This window comes from Balaenoptera borealis, assembly GCF_965194805.1.
Source record: "Balaenoptera borealis genome assembly, chromosome: 5".
In the NCBI taxonomy this organism is placed as follows: Eukaryota; Metazoa; Chordata; class Mammalia; order Artiodactyla; family Balaenopteridae; genus Balaenoptera; species Balaenoptera borealis.
This window is the reverse complement of record NC_138862.1, coordinates 115408036-115435261: the sequence shown is the minus strand read 5'-3', so window position 1 is coordinate 115435261 and position 27226 is coordinate 115408036. Positions and strand designations below refer to the sequence as shown.

General features: G+C 42.1%; 1 protein-coding gene across 3 annotated transcripts in view; it reads left to right on the top strand.

The window, feature by feature from the left end:
* Positions 1-27226, top strand: part of MED12L (mediator complex subunit 12L) — a 317353-nt gene that overhangs the window by 56246 nt on the left and 233881 nt on the right. The window contains exons 7-12 of one of the 3 annotated variants that reach the window (XM_082394311.1): positions 7776-7945; positions 10395-10505; positions 11534-11803; positions 14888-15037; positions 15872-15971; positions 16291-16427. In XM_082394311.1, coding sequence (XP_082250437.1) covers positions 7776-7945; positions 10395-10505; positions 11534-11803; positions 14888-15037; positions 15872-15971; positions 16291-16427 — 938 coding nt within the window. Of the gene's footprint in view, positions 1-7775; positions 7946-10394; positions 10506-11533; positions 11804-12506; positions 13449-14887; positions 15038-15871; positions 15972-16290; positions 16428-16932; positions 17438-27226 lie in introns of those variants that run through there. The other 2 variants (XM_082394312.1, XM_082394313.1) reach the window with 2 other exon arrangements.

Below are 27226 nucleotides of genomic sequence, written 5' to 3'. Positions count from 1 at the left end.
GGACCTCTGGCCTGGGCCACCTACCTCGCCTCACGGGTGACCCTTTCTCCCTCTGCCTTGCTGCTGTCCGCATGGCCTGGGATGTCACACATTGCTCTTTCTGCCTGTGGAACTCCTTTGTACCTTCCCTCCAGACTTGGCTAAAGCATCCCCTTGCTTCATCTCCTGTGTCCCATGGCATGTCAGAGCACTTACCTCATTGCTGTCAGTATCTGTGTCCCTGTGTGTCTCTCTACCTCAAGGATGAAGCACCTCAGGTGGGGACTGCTTTCTTCTCACCTTTGTAGCTCCAGACCCCAGGAGAGCTTCTGGCCCTCCGTAGGCATTTAATGTTTGCTGCCAAATGCCCATGATTTTTATTTTTTCTTGAGTTGTCACCTTGATCCCCAAGTGACAGTACTTAGTGTCATTGCCAGTAAGTAAAACCAGAGAGAAATAGCCAGTTAAAAATAACATGGTAAAATTACTCATCCAGACAAAAACAGATATTCAGTATTTGCCATTTAGCCCCAGTGTTGTACAGTTAATTCTAAGTGAGAGGAAAACTTAAAGCATAAAAAAAGATTCGGGAATTTATTGCACCATAGCATTTCCACGGAGTGACAACAGCCTAGCTACCCATTCCAGCCCCCCTGCCACCTGCCCGCACACACACACACAGACACACACAGACACACACACGCACGCACGCGCGCACGTTTCCTGCTTTTCAGCCAGAGGACCTGATCTCACTAACCGCCCATTCAGCAGAACCAACATTCCAGCCGGTGGGGTGACTCTCCTTTGGTCTCCCGTCGCCCTGAGGCAGCAGTTTTCCCTGGGGCTCTTCTTTATCCAGCACTCTGTTCCCCGCCCCGCCTTTCATTCCCCAAGTTTGACCAGTGGCTGAATACGGGATTTCCGGTTTCCTGTGAATCGTTTTATAGAATTCAACTGATTGACTTTTTTAAGCCTTTTATTATGGACATTTCAAACATAGACAAATATAGGAGAATGTAATAAAGTCCCTGTTACGCGTCACCCAGGTTTAACCGTTCACCCTCTTGGCCACCCCTGCTTCTACCCTTCTTCTCCCTAACCACACCTCCTCCCTGGGCCCCTCAAAGTCTCGTCCTTTCGTCGTGGATTACTTTTCATCCGTGCGGAGTAGAGTCTTTTCTTTTACTTCATGAAATGCTGATGAATTTTTATTGGTAGTAAGGTGTTTCAAGAAAACATTAAAAAATTATATAATAGCTTTATTGAGATACAATTTATACTGTTTTACAGTTCATTTTAAGTATACAGTTTAGAGGTTTTTCATGTGTTTACAGAGTTGTGAAACCATCATTACATTTTAGAATATTTTTATCACCCTGAAGGGAATCTCGTACCCATTGGCAGTCACTCCCCATTTCCGCTCAACCCCGCTCAGCCCTATAGATTGGCCTATTCTGGACATTTCATCTAACTGGAATCATAACATATGGGGTTCTTTGAAACAGGTTTCTGTCAGTTAGTATAATGTTTTCAAGGTTCATCCATGTTGTAGTACGTATCAGTAGTTCATGACTTCTGATGGCTGAGTGGTATCCCATTGGAGGCATATCAGACATTTTATTTACCCATTCATCAGTTGATGGACATTTGAATCGCTTCCACTTCTTGGCTGTTACGAACCATGCTGCTATAAGTGTGAACAAATCTTTGTGTGGGCATGTGTTTTCATTTCTCTTGGGTATATAACTAGTTGTGGACTTGACGGGTTATATGTTAACTCTATGTTCAACCTTTTGAGAAACTGCCAAACTGTTTTCCACAGTGGCTACATCATTTTACATTCCCACCAGCAATGTATGAGGACTCTAGTTTCCACAGATCCTCACCAAAAAGTTGGTATTATCCATCTTCTTGTTTATAACTGTCCTAGTGGTACCTTGTTGTGGTTTTGATTTGCATTTCCCTGATGGCTAATGATGTTGAGCATCTTTTCATGTGCTTATTGGCCATTTGTTTATATTCTTTGGAGAAATGTTTATTCAGATCCTTTCCCCATTTAAAAAAATGGATTGATTATTCATCTCTTTATTATTGAGTTGTAATCGTCCATTATACATTCTAGATCCAAGTCCCCTGTCAGATAAATGATTTGCAAATATTTTCTCCCCATTTTGTGAGTTTGCCTTTTCACTTTGTTGATGGTATCCTTTGATCAAGAAAGTGTTTTAACAACAGAAAACGGGAAAAATCTTTCAGTCATTTTATTGAGGGCTCACAGATGGAGGGTGCAGCATCTTATATATACTGAACTTTCCTTCTCCCCCTCCCCACACCCTCCCCACCCTCCCCACCCTCCCATCAGTCTGCACCAAAGGCAGGTTTGCACCAAAGTCGGGCTGGTTAAATCCTCTACATCCTGCAGTTTTGAGAAGCGGTCTGTTCGTTCTCACTGTGGAGAGGCAAGAACCTTTTATTGTAGTTGTGTAGCTTCAGGGAGAATGTTTGAGGATATAGGGTTTTCCATTGAGGAACCTTGCATTGGAATTGACTTAAGTGCCGATTCAAGTGGATCACTTTAAAGATGTGCACCTTTGTCTCTGGACTTGGTTGGAGTTTTTACAAAGCAATCTTTGTTGCATCTATTTTATGTAGTGGGTTCCCACTGGTTTTGATAAAAGGAAAGAATTTAACAAGGAAAATAAGCCTTCACAAAATTAAAGGAGATATATATATATATATTAGGGTGTGTGTGTGTAAAGTTTATGTTTATACTTATATTTACTGGAAGTTTATTAAAAAGAATAGAAAGTTCTGTGTTTGCGTGGGCCTCTTGTAGCACACTGATGAACAGGCGCTTCTAGTTGCATTGGTTGTAATAAAGGCAGAGAGCACTAGAGAGGGAATTTGGCATTTTCCCCTACAGTGGTGTTTCAAACCTTCTAGGTCTGCAGTGATGAGTTTAACCTAGAAAGCAAAGATGTTTGTATGAAGATTTGATAGGCAGAATAATTGCGGAGGAACTTGATTTAGTCGTTTTATTTTGGGAGGACCTTATAGTGTATTGACTCAAGTCAATACTTAGATCTTGAGCACGTAAGGAATAGTTTTATGGGGATGAAAGAGACGGAGGAAATTCTAATATATCAGTTAGAGAAGAGAGAGAGATCCCCACTAGGTGGTGGGGTGGTGTCCAGAGACTAGAGGAGGCTACACGAGAGACGTGACATTTGAATTGGGCCCAGAAATATTCCCACCCCTGAACACAGGTGGTTATGGAAGGTCCTGTTGACAGAGCATCATAGGCATGAGAGTCAGAGAGAAAACGCCTTGAGCTAGCACCTTGAGTGTGTATGAGTATGTAATGGTAGATAGTATCTGAAATGATTTTAATTCCCAGCTAAGGAGTTTGACCTCAATTCATCAAGGACTGCAGATCCATCGAAGGTTTTGGAACCATGAAATTGACGTTGATTGATTCCATAAACACTTATGCAGAGCATTATGTTAGGCATTGCAGCTCAGCTGAGGCAGAAGCAGGGTCTAACATCAGGGACAGTCAAGGTCTAACCTTTAGTTTCCTTTCTAAAAACTTTTCATACCAATAATAATGATGATAGCAACCGCTTACTAGTAAGCAACTGCTTACTGATCAACTTCTGCGGCGCAGGCACTGTGCTAAATCACTCGTCCTTACAGTAACTGACCTGCATGTATTATTGATCCCTGTTGCAGAGATGAGGAGATTGAGGTTTAGCCGAGGCTAGATGCCTTGCTCACGACTCAGTGGCAGGGCTAGGATTTGGACCCAGGGCCATCCCGTCCCTAAGTTCATTCTACCGGCGGCACTCAGTGCGTCCCTGTATTGCTACTCTGCTGTGTCACGCTGCCAGGACGCCCTCTCCGTGCGCGTTGCTGCATTTGGGGTGCTCTGTGTTTGCCCCCAGGGTGGATGTTCCTCCTCTGCTGAGCTCCCAGTTCTCTTATTAATACTCTTAGGTATTCCAGGCACTGGGAGATCATCTTTTAATGTAACTTGACACGTCTCTCTTCTCACCTATCATGTATCTATCAATGTATGTACTTTCATGTCCTGGAGTGGGGCATCTCACACCTGTTTGTGTGCTTCTGGTTTACCTGCGTGACCTTGAGTTAGGCCTGCAGTGCCTGGATCTATCGTACGGTAGGGTGAACTGCATGGCCTCTGAAATCCCTTCTGTTTTGGGGGTTAGGCATCAACAAAGAGGAATAGTGGCTACAGGATTCTTGGACGCTAGGGAGGGTGTTGTGAAAAGGACAGGTCATTCTTTCCAGGGCTGACCCCTGACCCACTGTCAGTAACATTCATGTTCGTAAACTTTCTAATAATCTGGCTTCGTGGACCTTGAGTTCTACTTGACATCGGTGAACTAGAGATGTAGCCCGAGCCTCTGAGTTGCTCGATGTTAGAACTGGTCCACTTTCTTTTTTTTTTTTTTTTTTTCATTTGCCCCCAGAGGAGCTAGGGAGCTGAGCTTTGTAAATGTATTTATTTATTTATTTATGGCTGTGTTGGGTCTTCGTTTCTGTGCGAGAGCTATCTCTAGTTGCGGCGAGCGGGGGCCACTCTTCATCGCGGTGCGCGGGCCTCTCACTGTCGCAGCCTCTCCTGTTGCGGAGCACAGGCTCCAGACGCGCAGGCTCAGTAGTTGTGGCTCACGGGCTTAGTTGCTCCGCGGCATGTGGGATCTTCCCAGACCAGGGCTCGAACCCGTGTCCCCTGCATTGGCAGGCAGATTCTCAACCACTGCGCCACTGGGGAAGCCCAGAACTGGTCCACTTTCAGATCAGCCTCTTTCATCGCTTTCTGCATCTTTCTACCTTTGAAGCTCCTCACCTCGCTCCCCCATCTTCCCTAAGATCTCTGACCATTCCTATTTTCTTTTTATCACTTAGGACTGGGTCCCCACTCCACACCAATTAAATCAGAATCTGGTGGGATGGGGCCAAAGACACTGGCGTTTGGTAAAAGCCCCTCTGGTGATGGCATTTGCATTCAGGGCTGAGAACCACTGTGTGTCTTGCCGCTGCTGCCCTCATTTCTCCCTTTTAATGATCAGTCCTAACTAAGCATGAGAGGTGTCCATGAATCTGATAATTTTAAGGAGTGCAGTACTAGTGGCTATTTGTTATTTTTTGTTTTTAATGAAAATTTTGTGTGCATCCTAATTTTTATATTAGTTCACACTGGACTGTCTTCAGTCCCAGGTCTCTGAATCGGACTGATTGATATGATAACTTAATGTCAGTTAAATACAGTTAAAGTTAAAATACACGACCAAGAGGTCTATATTTGAATTTCATTTGAATTTTAAAAGGACTTCAAATTGTGGAATGATATATTCAGATTCTTAAAAAGGTATACATATACTTATGTAAACAGTCAAGCACACAAGAAGGAAAAAAGAAAACTGAAAAAATATAAAACTGTTTAATGATTATGAGATTTTTCTCTTGTCATATCTGCATTAGAAATTTTCTGTAGTGAATGCGTATTTCTTCTATATTTTAAAAAAACAATCTTGAAAAGAAAATATACCCTAGACAAAGTAGGGGTGTGTGTGAATGTGTGTGTTATTTTTAGCTCTTGAAGCTAAAATATTCTGAGGGGGCATTGAGAATAGTACCAAACTGAGAGTGAGTTAATAGCAAGGCTTGGCACACAAAAGCTAGGCTTTGGATCCTTGTTATTTTTGTTTTTGCTTATTATAGCTAAGCTAAACTCCTCTCATCTGATGGTTGGTATTTTGCTTTGCTGAACAAGTGAGAGTCATGAGATGATTAGTCCATAACAGGGGCACCAGAAAATGATGACATTGATAATTTATTGTTTGGTTTTTAATGACGAGGGAGTAATTTTAACAATAATATCTGTTATTGGTGGTGCTTTCTGAAAAACGATTATACTAGGAACAGAATGTTGACCTAGTATCTGTTCATCTTTTTGCAGTGGCTTATTACTGGAGCAATGCTTAACATGTGCATTTGAATTTCAGTTTTAAATAAGACACAATTAGAATAAGTGGTTTAGACCAAAACTTAGCAGTCATTAATTATCTCTGGGTACTGCTGTCAAGTAATTTTAGTAGCACTTAAAAAATAAAATCAAAACGCTCAATTTCTAATAGATGTTTAGTTTCTACTCTTACTTTTGTCAAGATAGGTTCCTTTAAAAATAAGAAGGGTGGAGAACCTACTGCCGAAATAATGAGAAAACAGCACCGTGTGGTAATGTTTCAGTAGGATGATTTCTTCTGAAACGCTGTTTCACTAATCCTTGGGGAAATTTGGCTGTGAGCGTGCAATTACGACATTTTTATCCACAGAATGGGCTAAAGTTGGCATCACATCCTTCATGGTAGTCAAAGGCAACACATTGATTTAATTTGTGACCGTGTGGCGGATACTTTTGAATAATTTTAGTGATTTTTTTTTTTTAAATTTATTTATTTACTTATTTTTGGCTGTGTTGGGTCTTCGTTTCTGTGCAAGGGCTTTCTCTAGTTGTGGCGAGCGGGGGCCACTCTTCATCGCGGTGCGCGGGCCTCTCACTATCGCGGCCTCTCTTGTTGCGGAGCACAGGCTCCAGACGCGCAGGCTCAGTAGTTGTGGCTCACGGGCCTAGTTGCTCCGCAGCATGTGGGATCTTCCCAGACCAGGGCTCGAACCCGTGTGCCCTGCATTGGCAGGCAGACTCTCAACCACTGCGCCACCAGGGAAGCCCTGATTTTTTTTTTTTAATGCTACATTTTCTGTTTCCTCCCCAGTTTCCTACCTTTTGTCGCTCACTACTCTTTCTGATTGAGTTCTGAGGCATCTTGTGTTGGTTGGGGAGAGTAGAATAACTGAAGGTCCAGATGGTTGTCCAAGAGGCGGCCACTCTTGTGTCCCCGGCAGGGGTGGGGGAGTGCAGGGCGGAACGCTGTCTGGGGCCAGCCTGCGGGGAAGGTCAGTCCTCTTACAGATTGACAGAAACAGAACACACCTTAGTTAGGCATGTTTGAACCCTGACTTGGAGCCGGAAAAATGTACCTTAAGAGAGCTGCATTTGGGGGGATTTTGAATTCTTTTGGAGTAGAATTGTGATTTCTTTTTTAATTTATTTTTTAAAAATTAATTTTATTAAAGTATAGTTGATTTACAACGTTGTGTTAATTTCTGCTATACAGCAAAGTGACTCGGTTATACATACATATATACATTCTCTTTCATATTCTTTTCCATTATGGTTTATCACAGGAGATTGAATGTAGTTCCCTATGCTATATACAGTGGGACCTAATTGTTTATCTATTCTGTATATGTAATAGTTTGCATCCGCTAATCCTGAACTCCCAGTACATCCCTCCTCCCCCCTCCTCCCCCTTGGCAACCACAAGTCTGTTCTCTATGTCTGGAATTGTGATTTCTTAAAGCGCTCACCTCCCCTGTTCTATCTCCTGCTTGTGCCTCTGGTATTTTTTTATATGAGTGTGGGCATCTCTTCTCCTAGGTCAGGGGTCACAGAGGGACAAGGGAAGAGCTGGCCGGCAAGGTATCCTTGCCAGCCGATGGGGCAGGCACATTACACTAGTTTGCATTACGTAAGGGCTTTGGGGTGGGTGTGCCTCTCTGAACAGTGCTTGCATACGTTTTCCAAAGCCATTTTTGTGTAATAGACGTTTGTTTTATAAGTACATCCTTAAGATAATCAGAAAGGAAGAAAAAGTTCTTACATTCATCGTATCTGGAAATGGATTTTTTTTTTTTTTTAAATGCAGAGTGGACACAAATATCTACCAGGTATCTTCGAGAGCAGTTGGCCAAGATTTCCGACTTTTACCACCTGGCTTCCAGCGCGGGCGATGGCCCTGTCCCCGTGCCGCCCGACGTGGAGCAGGCAATGAGGCAGTGGGAGTACAACGAAAAGCTGGCATTCCACATGTTCCAGGTAACCTTCCCACGAAACGCAAAGGCTGCTAGCATGCTTCTAAGGGGAGAGCAAATTCCTTACAGTTTAGTTTTGGGGGGAGCGTTAAATTATATCACTATATGAACTAATACATTCAAAGAAAGCCATCTGACATATCTCACACTAAATTATATTAAAGGTAACACCTTTGCCCTGAGATGACAGCTTCCTATTATACATATTGATGGCCGGCTTTCAATGATGCCAGCTCTTTTAATGCCATTAATTGGTTTGTAATTGCGCTATTAAATGTAATCCTCCCAAGCCATTTACTTTGCAAAAACTGGAGGCATTAATTCAAAAAAATTTTTGTGCTGATGCCTCCTGTCTTATAGTAGATCTCCTTTAGAGCTTAGTTATTCCAGTGAAAGGTCATCTTAATTTTGTTCAGCTGCAGTTTAAAATGCAGTTGAGAGGAGGGGTAAGGGCATTGAGGAACGACTGAACTCCCATCCTGACACGCTGATGTACATCATATTGACCAGAAGAGGGCGCTTGTGCCGTTATTTGCCTCGATTGATCTTTACTCCCGGCGTGGAGGAAGGACGAGTGCATTCAGCTGGAGTTGTGTTACCAGCATAGACGTTCACGACCTGCTGTCTTGATCAAAGAGGAAGGGGGTAGAAAGGATGTGTGGTTTCTAAATTTCCCCCCTTAGAACTTTAATTACAATTTCCAGGTGGTACGCAACATTTTCTAAGAGCTCAAAGTAGGAAACTTCCCCGGTCCTTTGGGAAGTTGCATTGTTAGTTTTAAATCAGTAAAAACAACTCTTAACCAGTTCTAGTTCCATTTAGCAGAATACTACTTCGGTGCCTGCTCTGAGCTTTTATGACTTTTTTTGAGCCGAGGATTTAGTCTGCATCTTTGAAAAAAGTGTCTCTCAGCATGCTTAGTATTTTTGGAAGGATTACTTTATGTATTAGGAGCACTGAGATCAGTATCTCTTTTTTGGAAGCAGTTAGGTAGGTCCTAAACGGATGAATCTAACTGGGACATTAATTTAAAAGTTCATCATATTTTAATTCACCTTATTCTGAAACATGAAACTGTCTCTAGTATGTACATGTGCAGATGTGCATGTGCAGAGATAAGGGTACAGGTACATAACAAAAGCATCTTGAGGATGGACATTATGTAGTCGTTGGAAGTCATGCTTATGAAGATACTTTTTCTTTTGAACCTTGCATTCACCATCTCTTAATCCTTCATTCAAGGTTCCATTTTATTTATTTCTTTAACTTAAAGTTTACTTTATTGGTCTGAAAACTATAAATTGCCCTTTTTCTGTGGCTAACCTTTAAAATTTTTTTTGACTCTAAGCATTTAAAAAAATAGAAATTAGCAATAAGTGAACACTTTGCTATCATGTCAATGTGGTGTCACTGTAATGTTTTAAACATAGAAACTATAATTTAGCAGTATATTTTTACACAAATCATTGTTAACCATGGTAGTGGACCACTGGTGATATGTAGATATGTCAGAGTTGCTGGGAACAAAGTAGGACTTCATATTAACTACTAAGGTTGTTAACCAGAATGACCTTAAAAGTTTAAGTGGCTTTCCCAGAAAACATAGCTTTTTGTTTCTATCTTGAAGATTCTTTTATGATGTGAATCACAATACAAGGTTATAATATGACACTAAATATGTGCGTGCATAGAATGCCATAAAGAATGTGTGTATTTATATGTACATACATATGAAGACAATAGATGAAAATGTTAACATTGCTTATGTTAAGAGGAACTACACCAACCCTGTGAAGCATTTTGGAAATTTATGGGTATGTTGTTTCTTAGTGTAGTTATGTCAGAATATTTATACATTATTTTATTATAAATTCCTTTTATTTCTTTATGTTACAGATAATTAGGCTATTATATTGACTTCTAAGGTTATATTTCGTAGGTAGGTTATGGTAGCTGAAATTCATTTTAGGATAGAGAAGGAGGCTACTAAGGGGCCTTGGATCTGATAGGATTTTCAACCTCTTTTTCTGAGACGATAGTACGACGGGTGTTTTTTTGTTCTTTGTAATCACTACCATTGGCCAAGTTTCCTCCTATGAGTATGAGTTCATAGTACCCTGAAATCTAGCCAGGTATTTGACATGCCCTGGGAGTCTGAAAGCTTCTGAAGTTTCTTTCTTGTAGGAATTAATTTTTATCAATTTAGAATGAAGCAGATATACAAAACCCAAAAAACAACAACAGCAAAAAACCCCTCCAATCAACCATACAGAATAGCACCAGTTCTTTGCTTTGTTTAAAATTTAAACTTTGATCAAGGAGACCATGTTTTACTACAACAACAAAAACAATAGTAAAATTACACTTAAGCATAAAGATAAGACTGCTCTTTTTTGAATTTTAGTTGGTTTTGTTTTAACATTATTAGTGTAATTTTTCTTTGTTCATTTAAGGAAGGAATGCTAGAAAAACACGAATATTTGACGTGGATCTTGGATGTGTTAGAAAAGATCAGACCAATGGATGATGATCTTCTTAAACTCTTATTACCACTAATGCTGCAGGTACAGTACATGTAACCATGAGCCAATTGATTTTATGGGCAAGGAACGAGTCTGATTAAGAATGATGAGGTAAGTGGAAGTGGAAGAGGAAAAATTTTCTTTTTGAAATGGAAGGAGAAAAGGTCTTGATGCTCCAACACTTGAAGTGATAAGAGGCTTCTTGTAAGTTGTAGCAGTCATTTGCTTGGCCACGTGTCCCTTTCAAGTATGCTTACCCACATTGATTTCCCCCCTTCCCTGAGCCGAGCAAACAGCTCTTTAAATACTGTCTCCTTGTTCACACAGATTTCTGTGAAAACAAAACAAATCGTCTCTTTGTAAGGATACAGAGGATCTTCTACATTCTTTTGATATTCTTTGAGCCACTGGGGGTGGGAACTTCCTATTTTCATGATTGGCCTAAGATCTGTTAAAATTTAGGCTATCTGGATGATATTTATTTAAAAAAAAATTTCTTGGAAAGGTAGTTCATGCATTTGACAATTCCAACAATATGAAAGAGTATCTAGTTGAGAAGTCATTCTCTCTCTCTCACCTGGTACCCTCCCAGAGACCACACCGTACTAGTGCCCTGTGTCCTCCCCGAGACGTCCGTATCTGTGCTGTCCACTCTAGTAGCCGCTGGCCAAACGTGGCTCGTGAGCCCTTGAAATGTGACAGGTTCACATGGTGATGTGCTCTTGATTTAAAGTGCGCACCAGGCTTCAGACTTGGTATGGAAAAAGGAGTGTATAATATCTCACTAATACTTTCTGTGTTGAAATGATAGCATTTTAGATTTAGGTATATATTGGGCTGAATAAAATACATCATTCTGTGATTTTTTTTTTTTTTAATGGCTACTAGAAAATTTAAAATCACGTATGTGGCTTGCATTATATTTCTGTTGGACAGCACCAGTCTATATAGTACTTTGGAAGGGTTTTGTTTGTTTGTTTGTTTTTAATGAAGAAAAGCCTGTGTTACGCTAGCTGTCTCACCGAGTAGCCGAAGACATGGCTGAAGTCTGGTGTCCTTGTACTCCTCAGTATTCAGATGAGTTTGTCCAGTCGGCCTACCTTTCCCGCCGCCTTGCCTACTTCTGTGCCCGGCGTCTTGCGTTGCTGCTTAGCGATGGCCCCAACCTCCTCGCCGCCCACTCGCCCCACATGATGATAGGACCAAACAGCTCGGGCATCGGGGCCCCCAGTCCCGGCCCCCCCGGCCCTGGCATGAGCCCCGTGCAGCTGGCCTTCTCCGACTTTCTCTCCTGTGCACAGCACGGCCCCCTGGTTTATGGACTTAGTTGTATGTTGCAGGTAAGTCCTTGGCCCTTCCTGTTTTATGTTAACATTCAGTGCAGGAAACAACTTGAGTTGGGAGTCCTCAAGATCCAAAAGGTTTGCCAGGCTCTGTTCAGCTGCCAGGCGTCACTGAACATCTGGTAGCGTGTCGGCAGCTGGGCTGATGCCGCCGGGAGTGAGATACAGCCTGGCCTAGCTCTAGGAGCTCACAGGTCCGTGTTCAGGTCGCATTTCTCGGGCTCCTCATGTGTCCTGCCCTTTACTAAGGGGCTTTGGGACAGGGCTGGCTACGGAGTCACGGTCTCTACTCCGGTAGAGTTTACCGTTTGGTCCGGAAACAGATGGGCTCATACAAGGGCAGTTTCCACGTTCTGTGACAAGGGACTGGTTGGTGGAGGGATGTTCAGGGGACTGAGTTGAGAAGTGGAACTTCTAGGCCAACCTAGAATTCAGGGAGGTTTTCTGAAGGAAGTGATCCTGACCAGTGCTTATAATATGGGTTTAAAGTATTCCTGGCAGAAGGACAGCGTGGGAAAAGGCCCAGAGGGTTGATCAGTCATCTTGTGTGCAGGTTGGTCTTAATAGAATACATAAAGTGTGAAATCTGTTGGGGGTCAGGGTGTAGAAGACCTGTGTCTTACGACACAGGTAGATTCTACACAGGGTGTAGAATCGTGTGCCTTACGATTAGGATGTCATTGGAGGGTTTTATGTGGGGAGTGACATGGTCAGTTGTGTGGTTGGTTAGATTGTTTTGGCCACAGTAGAGGGAAGATCTGTGGGAGTGGGGAGGTAGGGGAGAGAGAGACAAGGCAAAAAATTAAGTTTGGACGAGTCTAAGTAAGTTCAGTTTTGGACTGTTTTATCCCTTGTGATCTCCAAGTGGTTATGTTCAAGAGGTGGTTACATGTCTGATTCTGAAGACGCGGGCAGACAGGGCCAGGTGTGTGGATTTGGGTCACTCAGGGCCACTTGGCTGGTCAAGACCCTGAGAGGGGACGATTACCTAAAGAGTTGGTAGTGAGGGACGACCTGTGGACCCGAGCGGCACAAGTGGTTAAGAGACAGCAGAGGGGAAGCTCACAGAGGTGACCAGGAAAGTCTGGCCAGACTGGAGAGAGAAGAACGGGGGGAGAGTATTGCTATAAACAAAGATGATGAGAATAATATTGTCGTAATTCAACTGTAATGATATTAATAGCGTTTATTATGTTCTAGGCACTGTTCTGAGTTGTAGCATAGATTGTGTCATTTAGTTCTCAGAACCGTCCTATGGGAAAGGAGCCAATATTATTCCCGTAACAGGAATGATGAAATGGTGGCATAGGTCACACAGCAAGTAAGCGGTGAAGCTGGAAATCACACCCAGTCTGGACCCAGAGTCCACACTCTTAACCACCATGCCAAACTGCCTCTCTAGGTACTGCAGAAAGTTGCCAGAAGGAGTTAGTAGCGGGCAGTGACCAGTGGGTTGGGGATGTCTGATAAGAAGATGGCTGAGACTGTTGTTGACAACCTGGTGGTCACTGATGATCAGTGAATGGTGGGTGAGGAGCCATATTAAGGTGGGTTGAGGAACGATGGAGAATGAGGAGAAAAAATGATCCCTCTTCTTTTGAGAATCGTGCCTATAAAGGGAAGACGTAGAGATTCCTGCTAGGTGAGTGGAGATTTAAAAAATTTTGTTTTTTGATGGACAGACTTGAACGTATTCCTAAGCTAAGGGTAAACTGGTAGAGAGCGAGTCTAAGATTAGGAGCAGAGGGGTGGGTGTTTGATGGATCAGTGCCCTGGATATTGGCAGCTTCGGAATTAAGAACACAGGGAAGGGCTCCCTCGTGGACAGGAGACGAGAACCCCACACGCTCACGGATGGGACGGAGGAGACCGGGGTGTGGGCCAGCGGAGACCGATGCACTGGTGGGGTTCAGGGACTGACATTATTCATATCTGCCATCTGGTTTCCACGAAGATGTCTCCTGGGCCTCAGATTCTAGTTTTTTAATAATTAATTTTGCATTTTAGAAAAGAAATATTGCATTCATTCTCTAGGCTGATGCAGTTGGTGGTTGAATGGCATGATAGCATCATGGTGAAGACACCTTCTTTAGAATCATTACAGTCCTGATTTTAGCCTCTTCTCTGCCGCTTAGTAACTTTAACCTTGAGGCTCTGTTTTCCCATGTGTGGATGGGGGATGGAGACAGTTCTTACACTGTCGTTTCCAGGACAGTGTTCAGCACAGAGTGAGTGCTTAATTAAATAGGAGCTATACTATTTAATCCACAGTTAGGAGGCAGCGGGATTAGCGTAGTGGTTCCAGGCCTGTGTGCTGAAATCACCTCGGCCCGGCTGCTCATCTCCTCTGTGGCTCGTATTCCTCTTTGGTACAGTTGGGGAATACCACTCCCTACCTCGTGAGGTTGTTGTGATGTGTAAGTAAGATGGTCGTAGAAAGTGCAAGCAAGGTTGAGTAAAAAATGTCTACAGGGGTCCAAGGTTGGGGTAGGCAAGCTACAAGCTGTAGGCCAAGTCCAGCCTATAAACTAAGAATAGATTTTACATTTCAGTGCATTATTGAAACAAAAAGGAAGAGTATGTGGCAGGGATTATAGGTGTTTAAAATATTTACGAACTGGATTTTATAGAAAAAGTGTGCCACCCCCCATCCAGGTTTACTGCCTGCCCAGCATTTATGAGGCTACGTATCGCACCGTTATTTGAGAGATTTAACAAAAAAAAAATCTTTTTAGCTTTTACAACCTTAGAAATTACATATTCTAATTCCATTTCATTTTTTTAATTGCATGAAATAAATTGAAGTGACAATTTTAAAATGACGATTATTGCATTTTTTATTAAGTTTCCTAGGTTTTAGATGATAACATTCCTTAATTTCTCAGTAGGTGTATTTCCTCCTATTCAAAAGAATAATTCTATCTTAGTTTTTTGTCTCATCACTTGAAAAGTTGAGAATGGGGTAAGACATTCATATTTTAAACTCACTGGTTGGAAAGTGTAATTTGCTTATGACCCTTAAGCTGTTGTGATACTTTTCTCCTTCCTCTAAACGTCTGGATTTTCCTGCTTTATTTCCAGACTGTTACTCTCTGTTGCCCAAGTGCCTTGGTGTGGAACTACTCCACAAATGACAATAAGAGCGCGAACCCGGGCTCGCCCCTGGATCTGCTGCAGGTGGCCCCCTCCAGCCTCCCCATGCCGGGCGGGAACACGGCTTTCAACCAGCAGGTAGACTTGCTGTTACAATGGTTTGTTGGGTGTTTTCATTCTCGGGAGGCATCACAGCACAGTGGGCTAAGCCTGGATTACAGCAAACTCAGGTTCTTGGGGGCCGTTCCCAGCTCTGCCCCCATCTCTCCAGGTGACCTTGGGGAAGTCAGTAGCCTCTCTGAACTGCAGGAGTTTGTCACGTTGCTCCTTTTCTTCTCACCCTCTTGCTGGGCTGTTCTTGTGGACAGTTCTGCCCCCCAGACAGTAATTAACGGTGTTGGTTCTAATACGTGACCACGACACCCAGAGTTAGTAGTCTGTATATTAGTATAGTCATACACTATAGAGTTAGGAGTCTGGATATTTAGTAACTATTATATGTTTTTATTAGCGCTGGGTTATTTGGTTCAAAGACTGAAGAAACTTGAACCACAGGACCATGACAAATATTTAGAACAAGAGCTCTGTTTTTTTTGTTTTTTTTTTTTAAAAACCAAGCAGTTTTCTTAAATTAATAAAGCGTGGCTAGTTGCTTTCATACACAGAAGAATGGCCCAAAGATGATATTTTAGAACGTTTACCTTTCTGTCTGATGTCCTGAAAGTATTTCACTTGTAAAGATTTTTTTGGCAAGCATTTATTTTTGTGAGTATTTATTATTGAAAACTGGCATTGAATCAGCACTTGTAAGTTTTAAAAGGCACTTCTTGGGCAGCAGGCTGAATTTCCTACAATGCAATCGAGATTGTAGCTCACTGGAGGATGTTCTGCTCGTGTGGAAAAACCTGACATGATTTAGACAGCCATTGTGGCTTTCCAAGCACAAGTTAATTAGAAGTGATTCTCTTTCAGGTTCGGGCAAGGATTTATGAGGTAGAACAGCAGATAAAACAAAGAGGCCGTGCAGTGGAAGTTCGGTGGTCTTTTGACAAGTGCCAAGAGTCAACAGCAGGTACAGAACACGACAGAAGAAGGAGTGCTTTGGAACGCTGGACTTTGTGCCGTGTTTCTGATTCTTGTAAATCAGTCCTCCTTCTGAATAAGGATGCTTTTGGACTTAGCTCCCTAGTGCATTTTGAGGACGTTCTTCAGTCTATGCCCTTTAGATCCTGGCTGTCTAGAATGTCAGGTTTGATTTTGTTGGCAGTTCTTTTATGCTGAGAATGATAATGTCTTAAAATTCCCTTTGTCCCACATAATGATGACTTTGTACTATGCTATTCTGGCTTTGTTTGGCCCTTCTTAACTGCATGCTTAATTTCTGCACCTAGGGGTGACCATTAGTCGGGTTTTGCACACGTTGGAGGTGTTGGATCGACACTCTTTTGACCGAACTGATTCCAGCAATTCAATGGAGACACTTTATCATAAGATTTTCTGGGCAAACCAAAACAAAGATAACCAAGAGGTAGAGTTAATAATTCTTTTCTTCTTTTCACCTTTTATTTTCTTAGCATATTTTCTTCTTTTTTATTCACTAAATTCTGGCAAAGCCTTTTCTGTGAAGTGTAATATCTTATGAAGGCGTCCACACCCTGAAATCATTCTATTGTTGGACTACAGTAACCCACCATTATTAAAATGAACTGTCCGCTGGGCTGGTCTATCTAAGTATGTTGGTTGAAAAGATTTTTCTTAGCCCTTTGATCATCACTCCCCATCATTTTAGTTTTAGCAGAATATCCTTCATCTAGTGATTGGACTTTATATAATGGTTTGGTTTTAATTTAAGGGGAATGTGTTCTAATATTTAGCGTGTCAGAGAGCAGTGAATGAACCCTTGTGGTCCCGGTCTTTGAAAAATCTGTAGACAATGTATTTAGACAGGATTCTCCAGAGAAACAGAACCAATAGGGGGAAAAATTATATATATATATATATATATATATATATATATATATATATATATACTATATGAAAACAAGGGAGAAGTTTATTTATTTTAAGGAATTGGCTCATGTGATTGTAGGGGTTGGCAAGTCTGAAATGTTCAGGGTAGACCAGTAGGCTGGAGACCCAGGGAACCTTTTCTTTCTTTTTCTTTTTTTTTTCTCTTAAGGCCTTCAACTGATTGGATGAGGCCCACCCACATTATGGAGGATAATCTGCTTTACTCAGAGTTTACTGATTTAAACGTTATTCACGTTTTATAAAAAAAAAACCTTCACAGTACCATCTAGACTGGAGTTTGCCCAGAAAACTGGGCCTAGCCAAGTTGACACATAAAATTAAGCATCACAGACAATTTTTATTTTATGCTTTCCTAGCAGTGTCTCATTATTGAACTGCTCTATTAAGACAGAATTTTCAATAATGTTTTCTCAACCTTATTTTGGGAGAAATAAAAATTTTCTCTTCCTTTTACAATGGAAAGCATGTATGGTATATCCAAGTTGTGGAGGCATCAGGAATGCAGAGGTAAGTTTTAACACATGGTACCCATCTTGAAGGAACACTTAATTTAACTTAATTGTTTGAAGTATAGTTGATTTACAATATTAGATTCAGGTGTACAGTATAGTGATTCAATATTTTTATACATTATACTCTATTTAAAGTTATTACAAAATAATGGCTATATTTCCCTGTGCTGTGTGAAGGAACACTGTATAGTTAACTGATTATAAATATCTTTGATTTTCATACTCGCCTTTGAGAACGCATAGGTGGAAAGAAGAGATAAAACAACAACCAAAAACCTTTCCTTATCCTACCTTCATGTGAACCTGATGTGAATTTGTTCCAGGCTATTCTTCTTTTTAAAATAATTTCTAAGTCAGCACCTTGCATCTCAAAGATAAGGTTCAAGACCGTTGATGCCAAGTAGTAGGTCAGGATGTTGAGAGTGAGGTACAGACTGAGTGTGTTTTCTAACTCCTTGTGAGTGAGTCTCAGTAGAGATGCCTCAGTATCTCTGTAGAGCACACTGATGATAAGTCTACCTAATTCTCTGCTTACTGACGCAGGTTAGAGTGTTGCTGTGTCCTTCTGGGACAGAGACCTGAAAGTCTCTCTATTTGTAATAAAGACTTTTTCCTAGATAAAAGGCCTCAACAGTACTAAGGTTTTTTTTAATACATAGAGGTGAGCTATCTGGAGGGACAGCAGGGATACCTGAAATTCAAGGTGTCCTTTTGCATCGCTGAGCTCTCTACCCTAGTGTTGAGTCAAGACGGCATGGGTCCCTGGTGGGAGTTTTACCAAAATCCCTAATGTTTACTTATTCTAGATTTGCGCTACGTGGCTTTCCATTCAGTATAGCGTGAGATGTGGTGGGCTGCTGTGTACGGGACACCGAGAGGGTGGGGCCCAGGTGACCGGGAAAGGGGCTGTCCTTTCTGAACAGGGCAGCCTACCTTGGCTTCTGCTTGGTTTTGTAGACCCACTGTTGCCTGATCATCCCGTGTTTCGGGAGAACCTGGATGTGGGGATCTGTATGTAAACTCTCCCAATCTTAAACCACTCTGCCGGCCAAGCCGTATGTCTTGTGCGCCGTGTTTGCTCAGCTGCCTGTCACTTTCCAGCTCCTGCTACGTGTTTTATGCAACACTGACTCAGGTAGCTTCCTGTTCAGTGTCTTAGAACCACTTCTGCTGTGCGTGCTAGAGGCGGAGGAACCCGATACCCACGTGAGGGGCTTACTGTGGGCGCCGTGAGGACCTCCTGATTCCAAGCCCTGCCTGAGTCTGTCACGTGTGACCCACAGGCAGGGGTTGCGTTGCTGACCTCACCTCTGAGCAGCAGGGTCGGGAGGTGCCCCCTTCAACTTCCAGAGCCCCCAGACCACTTCCTTCCGCTTGGCTTCTCCCCTCGTTTGTGTCGGGCGTGGGGGGAGAAGCAGCTGCAGCTGCGTCTTGGGGTGCCCTGAGGACATGGACAGAAGGGAGAGTCAAAAGGAGGCCTTTTCCCTTCTCTGTGTGGTGCCCGAGGAAGCAGACTTTCTCCTGAGTAATGACAAGGCCAAACCAGCTGCACTGGCCAAAGCTGGTCGGAACAGCGGCAGATGTGCATTTCCTCTTCCCCTGCTGTTAAATCCAGACCTATGGATTTATTGTTTGTATTTATTTTATGCCTAGGCTGTTCGCCAAGTGCTCCCTGGACAGGTGTGATGAGTTCACATGGGTGTTTTTGAATGGAGAGTCCAGAACAGGCCTCCTTTCAGCTGTGGTCCGGGCCAGCTCCACGTCAGTGTGGCTGCAGGACTCTACCCACAAGGCAGAAGCTCCGTGTCTTTTCTGTCACGGCTGTGCTCGTTCCGTGTCTCTTCCTGTGAGCCGAGGGCTCCACAGGCCCAGGGCACTTTTCCTCCTGCTCAGCGGCACGCCACCCGCCTCCAGCACCGCGCCGAGGCCCAGCAAGCCCTCCAGAGGTGTTTAATTGGTTTTTTGGGTGCTCATAAAAAGGCTGCTGGGACCATGAACAGGAAGCAGCAACCCCTCTGAAAGATTTGGTCGGGAAGGCTCGGGGTGAGGGCAGTGGTGAGATCTAGTCAGTATGTCGCTTTTACCGGTGGCTCAGGTTCAGACGCACAAGAGGTACGTGCAGGTGCCGGTGGGAGGGCGGCTGACAGGGGAGCTCTCCGCTGGCGAGTCAGCAGGTTAGTGCGTGTATTTGGTGCCATCACGGACTGTTCACTTAGCTTGACGAGTCTCAGTTTCTTCATTTGTAAAATGGGCCTTCTGTCTGCTGATGACGGGAAAATGGCACGCAACCATATGGATGAAACATTTCAATATTTATAGCTTGTAAACGGGTAGTCAGTAAACACTAGCTGCTGTCCTTCCTGACTGATGGATTTAGGGAGACTGTGAAAGAGAGATGGAAGGAATATGATCCCTTGGGACTTCCGTGGAGAAAGAGAGAGACAGAGACAGAGAGAGAGAGACAGAGACAGACAGAAAGACACACACACACACAACTCCACCCGTTGCACAGTCTGCTAATCCATAAAGCACAGCCTGGATCTATCAGGCTTTTTACGTTCTCGGATTTTCACAGAGGCTCTGCCCTCAGTGGGGAAGCAGTTGGACGGGATTGGCTCACCCTGGTGAGGTGACTGAGTACCATGTTGTCAGAGAGATCATGCTCGTTTCAATGCTTAGGGTTTTTTTTTTTTTTTTTTAATGTTGTTTAAGAAAAAGTCACTTTTTAAAACCGGGACTCAAGATAGGAGGGTCAGATGAGGCAAAAGTCAAGCGAACTAGGAAAACACAGACGTATGGCTTCCCGTTAAGGTGCCGTGTGCTGAAGTGTTACAACAGTTATTGTTAGTGCTGATCATGGCCCAGCCGGAGCTTACTGTGCCTCAGAAGTTACCCATTTTCCTACTGGACACCCAAAGGAAGCCTTGCTCATCTTTTACAGTTACTGTTTCCTTCCTTCTTAAACCACATCTATTAGTACAAGGGCAGTTATATTACTATAGCTGCGGGAGAAAGTGGTGTGTCCAGACACACTAGACTTTGCTGTTATTGAGGAGGGCCAGTAATGAATCCGTTTAGATGGGGCTGGGCCTCTCGGTTTGGATGTGTGTTTTTTTTCCTTCTTCAGCCTTTTCTTGAGTACTTCTTTGCCGCCAGGCCCTGTTGTAAGAAATTTTCCATGGCTGATGAGACACATGTTTAAAAAAATTTTTTTTTTATTCTTCTATTTTACAGATGAGGAAATCAAGGCTTAGAGAGGTTGAGTAAATAGCCTAAGCTCATACCCGACTCTTTGGTGGGCGAATAGGGATTGGAGTCCTAAATGGTTCCAGAACAACATTCTTGACCAGTACATTCTATTTCTTGTGCTGCTGCTTTAAAAAGTCATTTTATTTTAGGTACCTGTAGCTGAACAAACAAGTGTCAGATGTAATTTTGGAAAAAGGAGGGAAGAACCTTTATAATTGCCATGAACAGTTTCCACATTGATATGGGCATACTGATTTGCAGTAATAACCTCTAACTGATTTTTAAAAGCGTGGCAATTTTAATGTAGTATTTACCTTAGAAAGTCTTCAAGTTGAGAAATCTGGCCTTTGTAGGATATCACAACCTTGAGGCCAGTTCAGACATGGATTTGGATCCTGGCTTTGTTGTAGAGTAGCTGGATGGGGCCCCAGACTGGTTACTTACCACCCTCAGTGTCATTCTCTCTGTACGATGACCTTACTAATAGAATCCGCTTCATATGGTGGCATATGGTAAACGCCTAGTAAATGCCAATTGTTCTGTTCTTGGCTGGGCAACTTTGGATGTCAAGTGATCTGAACCTAGCACCATGTTTTAGAAATTTATGTTTCCCTTATTCTCATCTGTATATTTCTTTCATTCGTCGCAAGAGGAAAGCAGTAAAGTTTATTGTACCATGCAGTGATGACTTTTGGAAATTAAGTCTAGTGTTTTAATTATTTTCAGTTTGAGAGACATGGCACTTTTCATGGACTTGGAGAGATTTACTTCATGATTCTAATTCATCTCATAAATGACTGCTGTTATCATGCAGTTATGTATTTCTCAAAACTATTTTCTTTATTTGTATTATTATTATTTAAATGTTTATGATTTAACTGAGGGATAGCAAATTAATTTTTTGGCAGAGGGCAAATTAATGACAGTTGATTTAAATACTCAGAAATTGTTTTAATTTTCTTATCTTCCTCCTGCCTTCTCAGAACTTGGAGTTGTACTATTTTTAACTGCTGCATTAAAGAGAAAAAAAAAGGGAAGTCTTTTTTGCTTTCATGGTGTATGTTTTGCTTCTCAGATGTCACAAGACCTAAAGACTAGCAACAGTGATTCTAAGGTTGTGAGACCAGGAAACTGCCCTTTCCCTCATCAAAAATCAGATGTCTCAAATATCTTTTGGAAATGGACACATGGAAACATTCATATGTATAAAGATTTTTAAAAAATGAATGCATACTTATATTTAAATAATAAATCTACTGAGTGTGTGGTTAATAATCTTATTAGGCTTATTGCCTTATATGGTGATTCTGACTGTTAGAAATACTGTTCCTGACTGTGTACAACAGACTTACGCTCTATTAGCAGTTCAGGCCAATTTTTACCTTATGCACTTCTTGAAATTCATCCAGATCTCCATAATGTGCTTCAGTTTGCAAACCATGTGACTTGCTAATATCACTGCTCTATGTATTATCCCATATTATTTATTGGTGCTGTAATATGAATAATGTTTTTGTCCAGATATGACCATTTTGTTTGAGTGATTAATTACATTTGTAAACATGTCCTTTTAGTCTCAGACTAAAAAGGTATTGAAGAGCTTTATTCAGTATCTGATCTCAAGTCCTTTTTGTTTGCTGTTGCTTACAGTAACGAGTCATTGATTTTTTCCCCATCCCTTTTATGGTACTGTTTTATAATGTATATAAAGAAATTTCTTATTTTAAAATAGCAAACAACCTCACCAAGTACCTTCTAAATTTCTGAAGGAAACCTGCTTCTCAGGTGTAGTTGCCAATTATTTTTCCTTCTTTGTTTGTTAAAGAATAGACCTGTGGTTACTTTCTAGAGATCATTAGGTTATTGAGTGATTGAATAAGAAATGAATTGGACTTAATCTATTTAAACAGTTTGTGCCTGCCCTCTCCTAGGAAAGAAAAATATAACACATCCCCCTCATGATGAGAATCTTTCTTTGCATTTGGAGTATCTTTATTATAGATGTAGGTGGCACCATTAATGATGATGATTTGCAGCGGAGTTAATAATGATTTTAGTATTTTGCCACTATGGGTGGGTCCCACGTTCGTGAGGCCAGGTGACAGTGCTGGTAATTGAAGGATCTTACTGATTTTTGAATTTTGGGTCCATCCATCCTCTCTCACTTGTTTTCATTATAGAAATTATTTCTTCTTGTGATTTCTTTTTTTTTTTTTTAACATCTTTATTGGAGTATAATTGGTTTACAATGGTGTGTTAGTTTCTGCCTTATAACGAAGTGAATCAGCTATACATATATATATATATACATATATATATATGTATATATATGCTGCCGAAGCGAACACTCTTCTTGTGATTTCTATACACCTAGTACATGAATACATTTTTGATATCAAGAAGTCCCTTTCAGCCCACAACTGAGTCTCCCTGTCCCACCCTTCTGCCCAGAAGGGGGGGCATTTTGGCATGCGTCCCCGCTGTGGAGGCAGATAGCTTAGATTTGACTCTTAGGTCTGTGACCTAGTATCTTTGAGACATTTAACAAGTTATTTCACCTTTGGCCTCAGTTTGCTCAACAATCATAGGATTGTTGTGAAAGCATTAGAGCAGGGCAGACCGTATAACAAACACTCATTATATACACAAGCAGTAACCACCGTGCATTTTGGTCCATATCCTTTGTGTACTTTACTGGGCATTTATGTACTTGTATGTGAACACTTAACAACTAGGTTGGGGGACATAAATGGGATTGCTTCCTGCAAAATATTCTGCAGGGTTTTTTTGTTTTTGTTTTTGTTTTTTTCATGACTACTTAGTATTTTCATCACTTTTTAGTTGTCTGTTTTCTTCTAGTCATGATGTTTTTCAATTCTTTGGGTTGCTGGGAGGAGAATTTTAGGCACACTGTAGTAATCTTGCCATATCCGTTCAAGTATTTATGTTTCTTTCCATTGGCTCAGTCTTTCAGAATGATGCTAAATAATGGTTTTGTGGCCAGCATCCTTGACTCATTAAGTTAGGAATGGGAACGTTTCTAGTGTTTTATACTTAATCAGCTGTTAGATTAAATCAGTTATTTTTCCTTTTTTTAAATGATAAGTTTATTTATTTATTTATTTATTTATTTATCTATCTTTGGCTGCGTTGGGTCTTCGTTGCTGTGTGCGGGCTTTCTCTAGTTGCGGCGAGCGGGGGCTACTCTTCGTTGCGGTGCGCAGGCTTCTCATTGCGGTGGCTTCTCTTGTTGCGGAGCACGGGCTCTAGGTGTGTGGGCTTCAGTAGTTGTGACACGCGGGGTCAGTAGTTGTGGCTCACAGGCTCTAGAGCGCAGGTTCAGTAGTTGTGGCACACATGCTTAGTTGCTCCGCGGCATGTGGGATCTTCCCAGACCAGGGCTCAAACCCTTGTCCCCTGCTTTGGCAGGTGGATTCTTAACCACTGCGCCACCAGGGAAGTCCCCTATTTTTCCATATTAAGTAAGTGCATGTGTGTGTCAGGGGAGGGGAACAAATCGTAAATCCCATCCCCCCTCCCCCCTACCATCCACCTTGTTTTTACCTTTGGTTTCATGTAACACTGTATTATTGCTTTTACTCTTTGATTAATGATATCTATTGAATCTACTATGTGCCAGGCACTGTGGTAGATACTGAAAAGAAAACCATGGAAAAGACAGATCCCTGCCTTGTACAAGCATCTGATCTAGCAAGTGTCAGAGGAGGAATGAAATCTTTGGTAATTCACTCCCGTGGTTTCATTTTCTGCATGTCAATTAGATTAGAGGTCTGGCTCATCCCTAGAGAGGTACAAGTCAGGGCCAGAGCAGCGGGGAGCAGTGCTTGGTTGGAGTGGGCTGGGAGGCAGGCTTCCTGGGGTGCATGTGAGCCCCTTGGGAGGTTTCCATGCAATCATGATGCTTCTTGTGCTGCCACTGATCTTGATTCACCCATCATGGGAACAACAGAAAAAATTAGGTGTCCCGGTCCTGCTACTTTTGACCTCTGTGCCCTGGGCCATCTTACTTAACTTCTGAACCTCAGTTTTCTCACCTGTAAAATGGGAATCGCAGAACCTCCTTAAAGTTTGTTGTTGAGATTAGAGATGATGTATGTAAAACACCCAGTATCTGCTCAGTAAATATTTTCAGTTATTACTACTGCTATCACTGTGGTTGAAAATTTACAATAATAATAATATTATTATTGCCATGATTACATTTTAATTTCTGTCAGAGCTAGACCCTACATTCTTTCTTTTTGTTTTTAAATTTATTTATTTATGGTTGCGTTGGGTCTTTGTTGCTGCGTGCGGGCTTTCTCTAGTTGCGACTAGCGGGGGCTACTCTTCGTTGCGGTGCGCGGGCTTCTCATTGTGGTGGCTTCTCTTGTTGCAGAGCACAGGTGCTAGGCGCGCAAGCTTCAGTAGTTGCAGCACGAGGGCTCAGTAGTTGTGGCTCGCGGGCTCTAGAGCGCAGGCTCAGTAGTTGTGGCGCACGGGCTTAGTTGCTCCATGGCATGTGGGATCTTCCTGGACCAGGGCTCGAACCCATGTCCCCTGTATTGGCAGGCAGATCCTTAACCACTACACCACCAGGGAAGCCCGACCCCACATTCTTGACCCCCTAGTTTGGTGCTTTTTCTCTGATGTTAACTTTAGGTGTCATGGCTCTCTGTCTCTCTCCTCTTCTTATGTATCCCATTTGCCTGTGTGTAGTTAGAGGCTAGGGGGGTGCATGCTGTGTATTTTCAACAACTTCTTACTATCTGTCAAAGTACCAGTATGAAAAGCTGTCTGTTGCTGCCCATGAAGACTCCAACTCTGGCTTGTAGTGTTTGGGAAGATGAAGTACTTTTCTTTAATAGTTGAGAGGTGTGTTTCCCTTTCCTAATGGATATTTAAAGCCAGTAGCCATGAAGCTATGTTGTGAAAGATGCATATTACATGGAAGTAAATATTATTGCACAAGGGAGCAGAATACTTTGATGCTCTGAGCACCCAGAGTAGAGGCGGAAGAGCAAAGAGAAGCTCGGGGCCATCATGTACCCTGGGGGTTGGTCAAGATCACCTTCCAGGTTCTTTGAACACAGTGTAGCTCTACTTATTTAGTTCATTTCCCAAGATTTATCTTGTGGCAAGAGTTCCATTAATTAGTTGAGTGATCTTGGGCAAGTTACTTAACATCTCTATGCCTTGGTTTCCTTATTTGTAAAAAGAGGTAATCATAATTAGCTCATAGGTAGTGAAGATTGAAAGAAATAATTCTGGAAACACATCGTAGTGTCTGACTGTAAACTGAGTAAGCACTCAATAATAAATGTTAATTCTCTTTGTTACTAGCACCTGAAAATTTGCCATCGTTATCTTTGTTAGTGATTTTGAGAGTGATTAAGCCCATACCAAGTTATTTTTTATTTTAAATTTTCATAAGAGGTGACTGAAAGGTTTACATTTAAAGTCAAGTATTGATACTTTCCATTTTTTGTTTTGTCTGCTTTGGCCAGTTAAAAGTGCTAAGACTTTAGTAATGACTAGAACAAGCAATATATATTGCAGAAAACCTGTTCTGAAAATCGATATTTGATCAGAATAGAAACAGACAATTTCATTTGGTCAGGGCTAGTCTCTTTATAATCCAAAATATTTTACAAGACTGAGCAGAGAGCAGTGCATGTAATGAGTACCTGATAGAGTGATTTTCTTTTTTCTTGTGTTCAAAGAACTGCCTAAAGTCTTCACGGCCCATCAAAGGCCCAACTCCAGAATGTCGCATTGAAGCTGAGAGGATGGGGCACTACAGTTAGTAACCCCCTCCTTGAACCACTTGGGGCAGGAGGAGTAGTAGTACCCCCAGAAGAAGTAAGGGTGCTGTTCCCGGAAGAAGGGAAGAATGGTGGGCGGACAGAGAGCAGACCTTGTCTGAGGTCTGAGAACTTCTCTTCTTGGGAGGATTTGAGCTTTGCTGGTAATCGTGCACCTCTGACTTCCCCTCTCCTGTGTTCCGTTACAAGCCTGTCTTATCTGCCTCTCCTATTTATGCATCTTTAATTAGATATTGAAATATTGCTCTTTGCCTGCAGAAAAATAGAAATGAAAACAAAACCACCATCACAAAAATTTCCATGGTTCCACTCCTGAAGACAGATTCTCTGGCCTGTGAATCATCTGTGTGGATCTTTTTCTCCCTGTAAGGTCACCTGGTTTTCTCTGATTTGATCCTTTAGGTGACTCTTTAAAATTTCAGAGGGAAACTTTGTCAGTTTTGGGAGCTGGGAGGGGGGGCAGTATCTTGGTATCATGCTTCACTGATGCCTAGAGGACTCATACCATTTTACTTTAAGATAATTTCCTTGAGCTATAGTCTCAGAGATTGAATTCTTGAAGCAAATAATGGGAACATTTTAAAGACTCTTGTTATATGGTAGACACTTCATCCAAAAGGGAAATATCAACTTTTATTCCTATAAAGTAATACATGAGACTGTTTATATCTGATGCCTAGAAGAAGGCCTGGTGGCAATACATATTTATT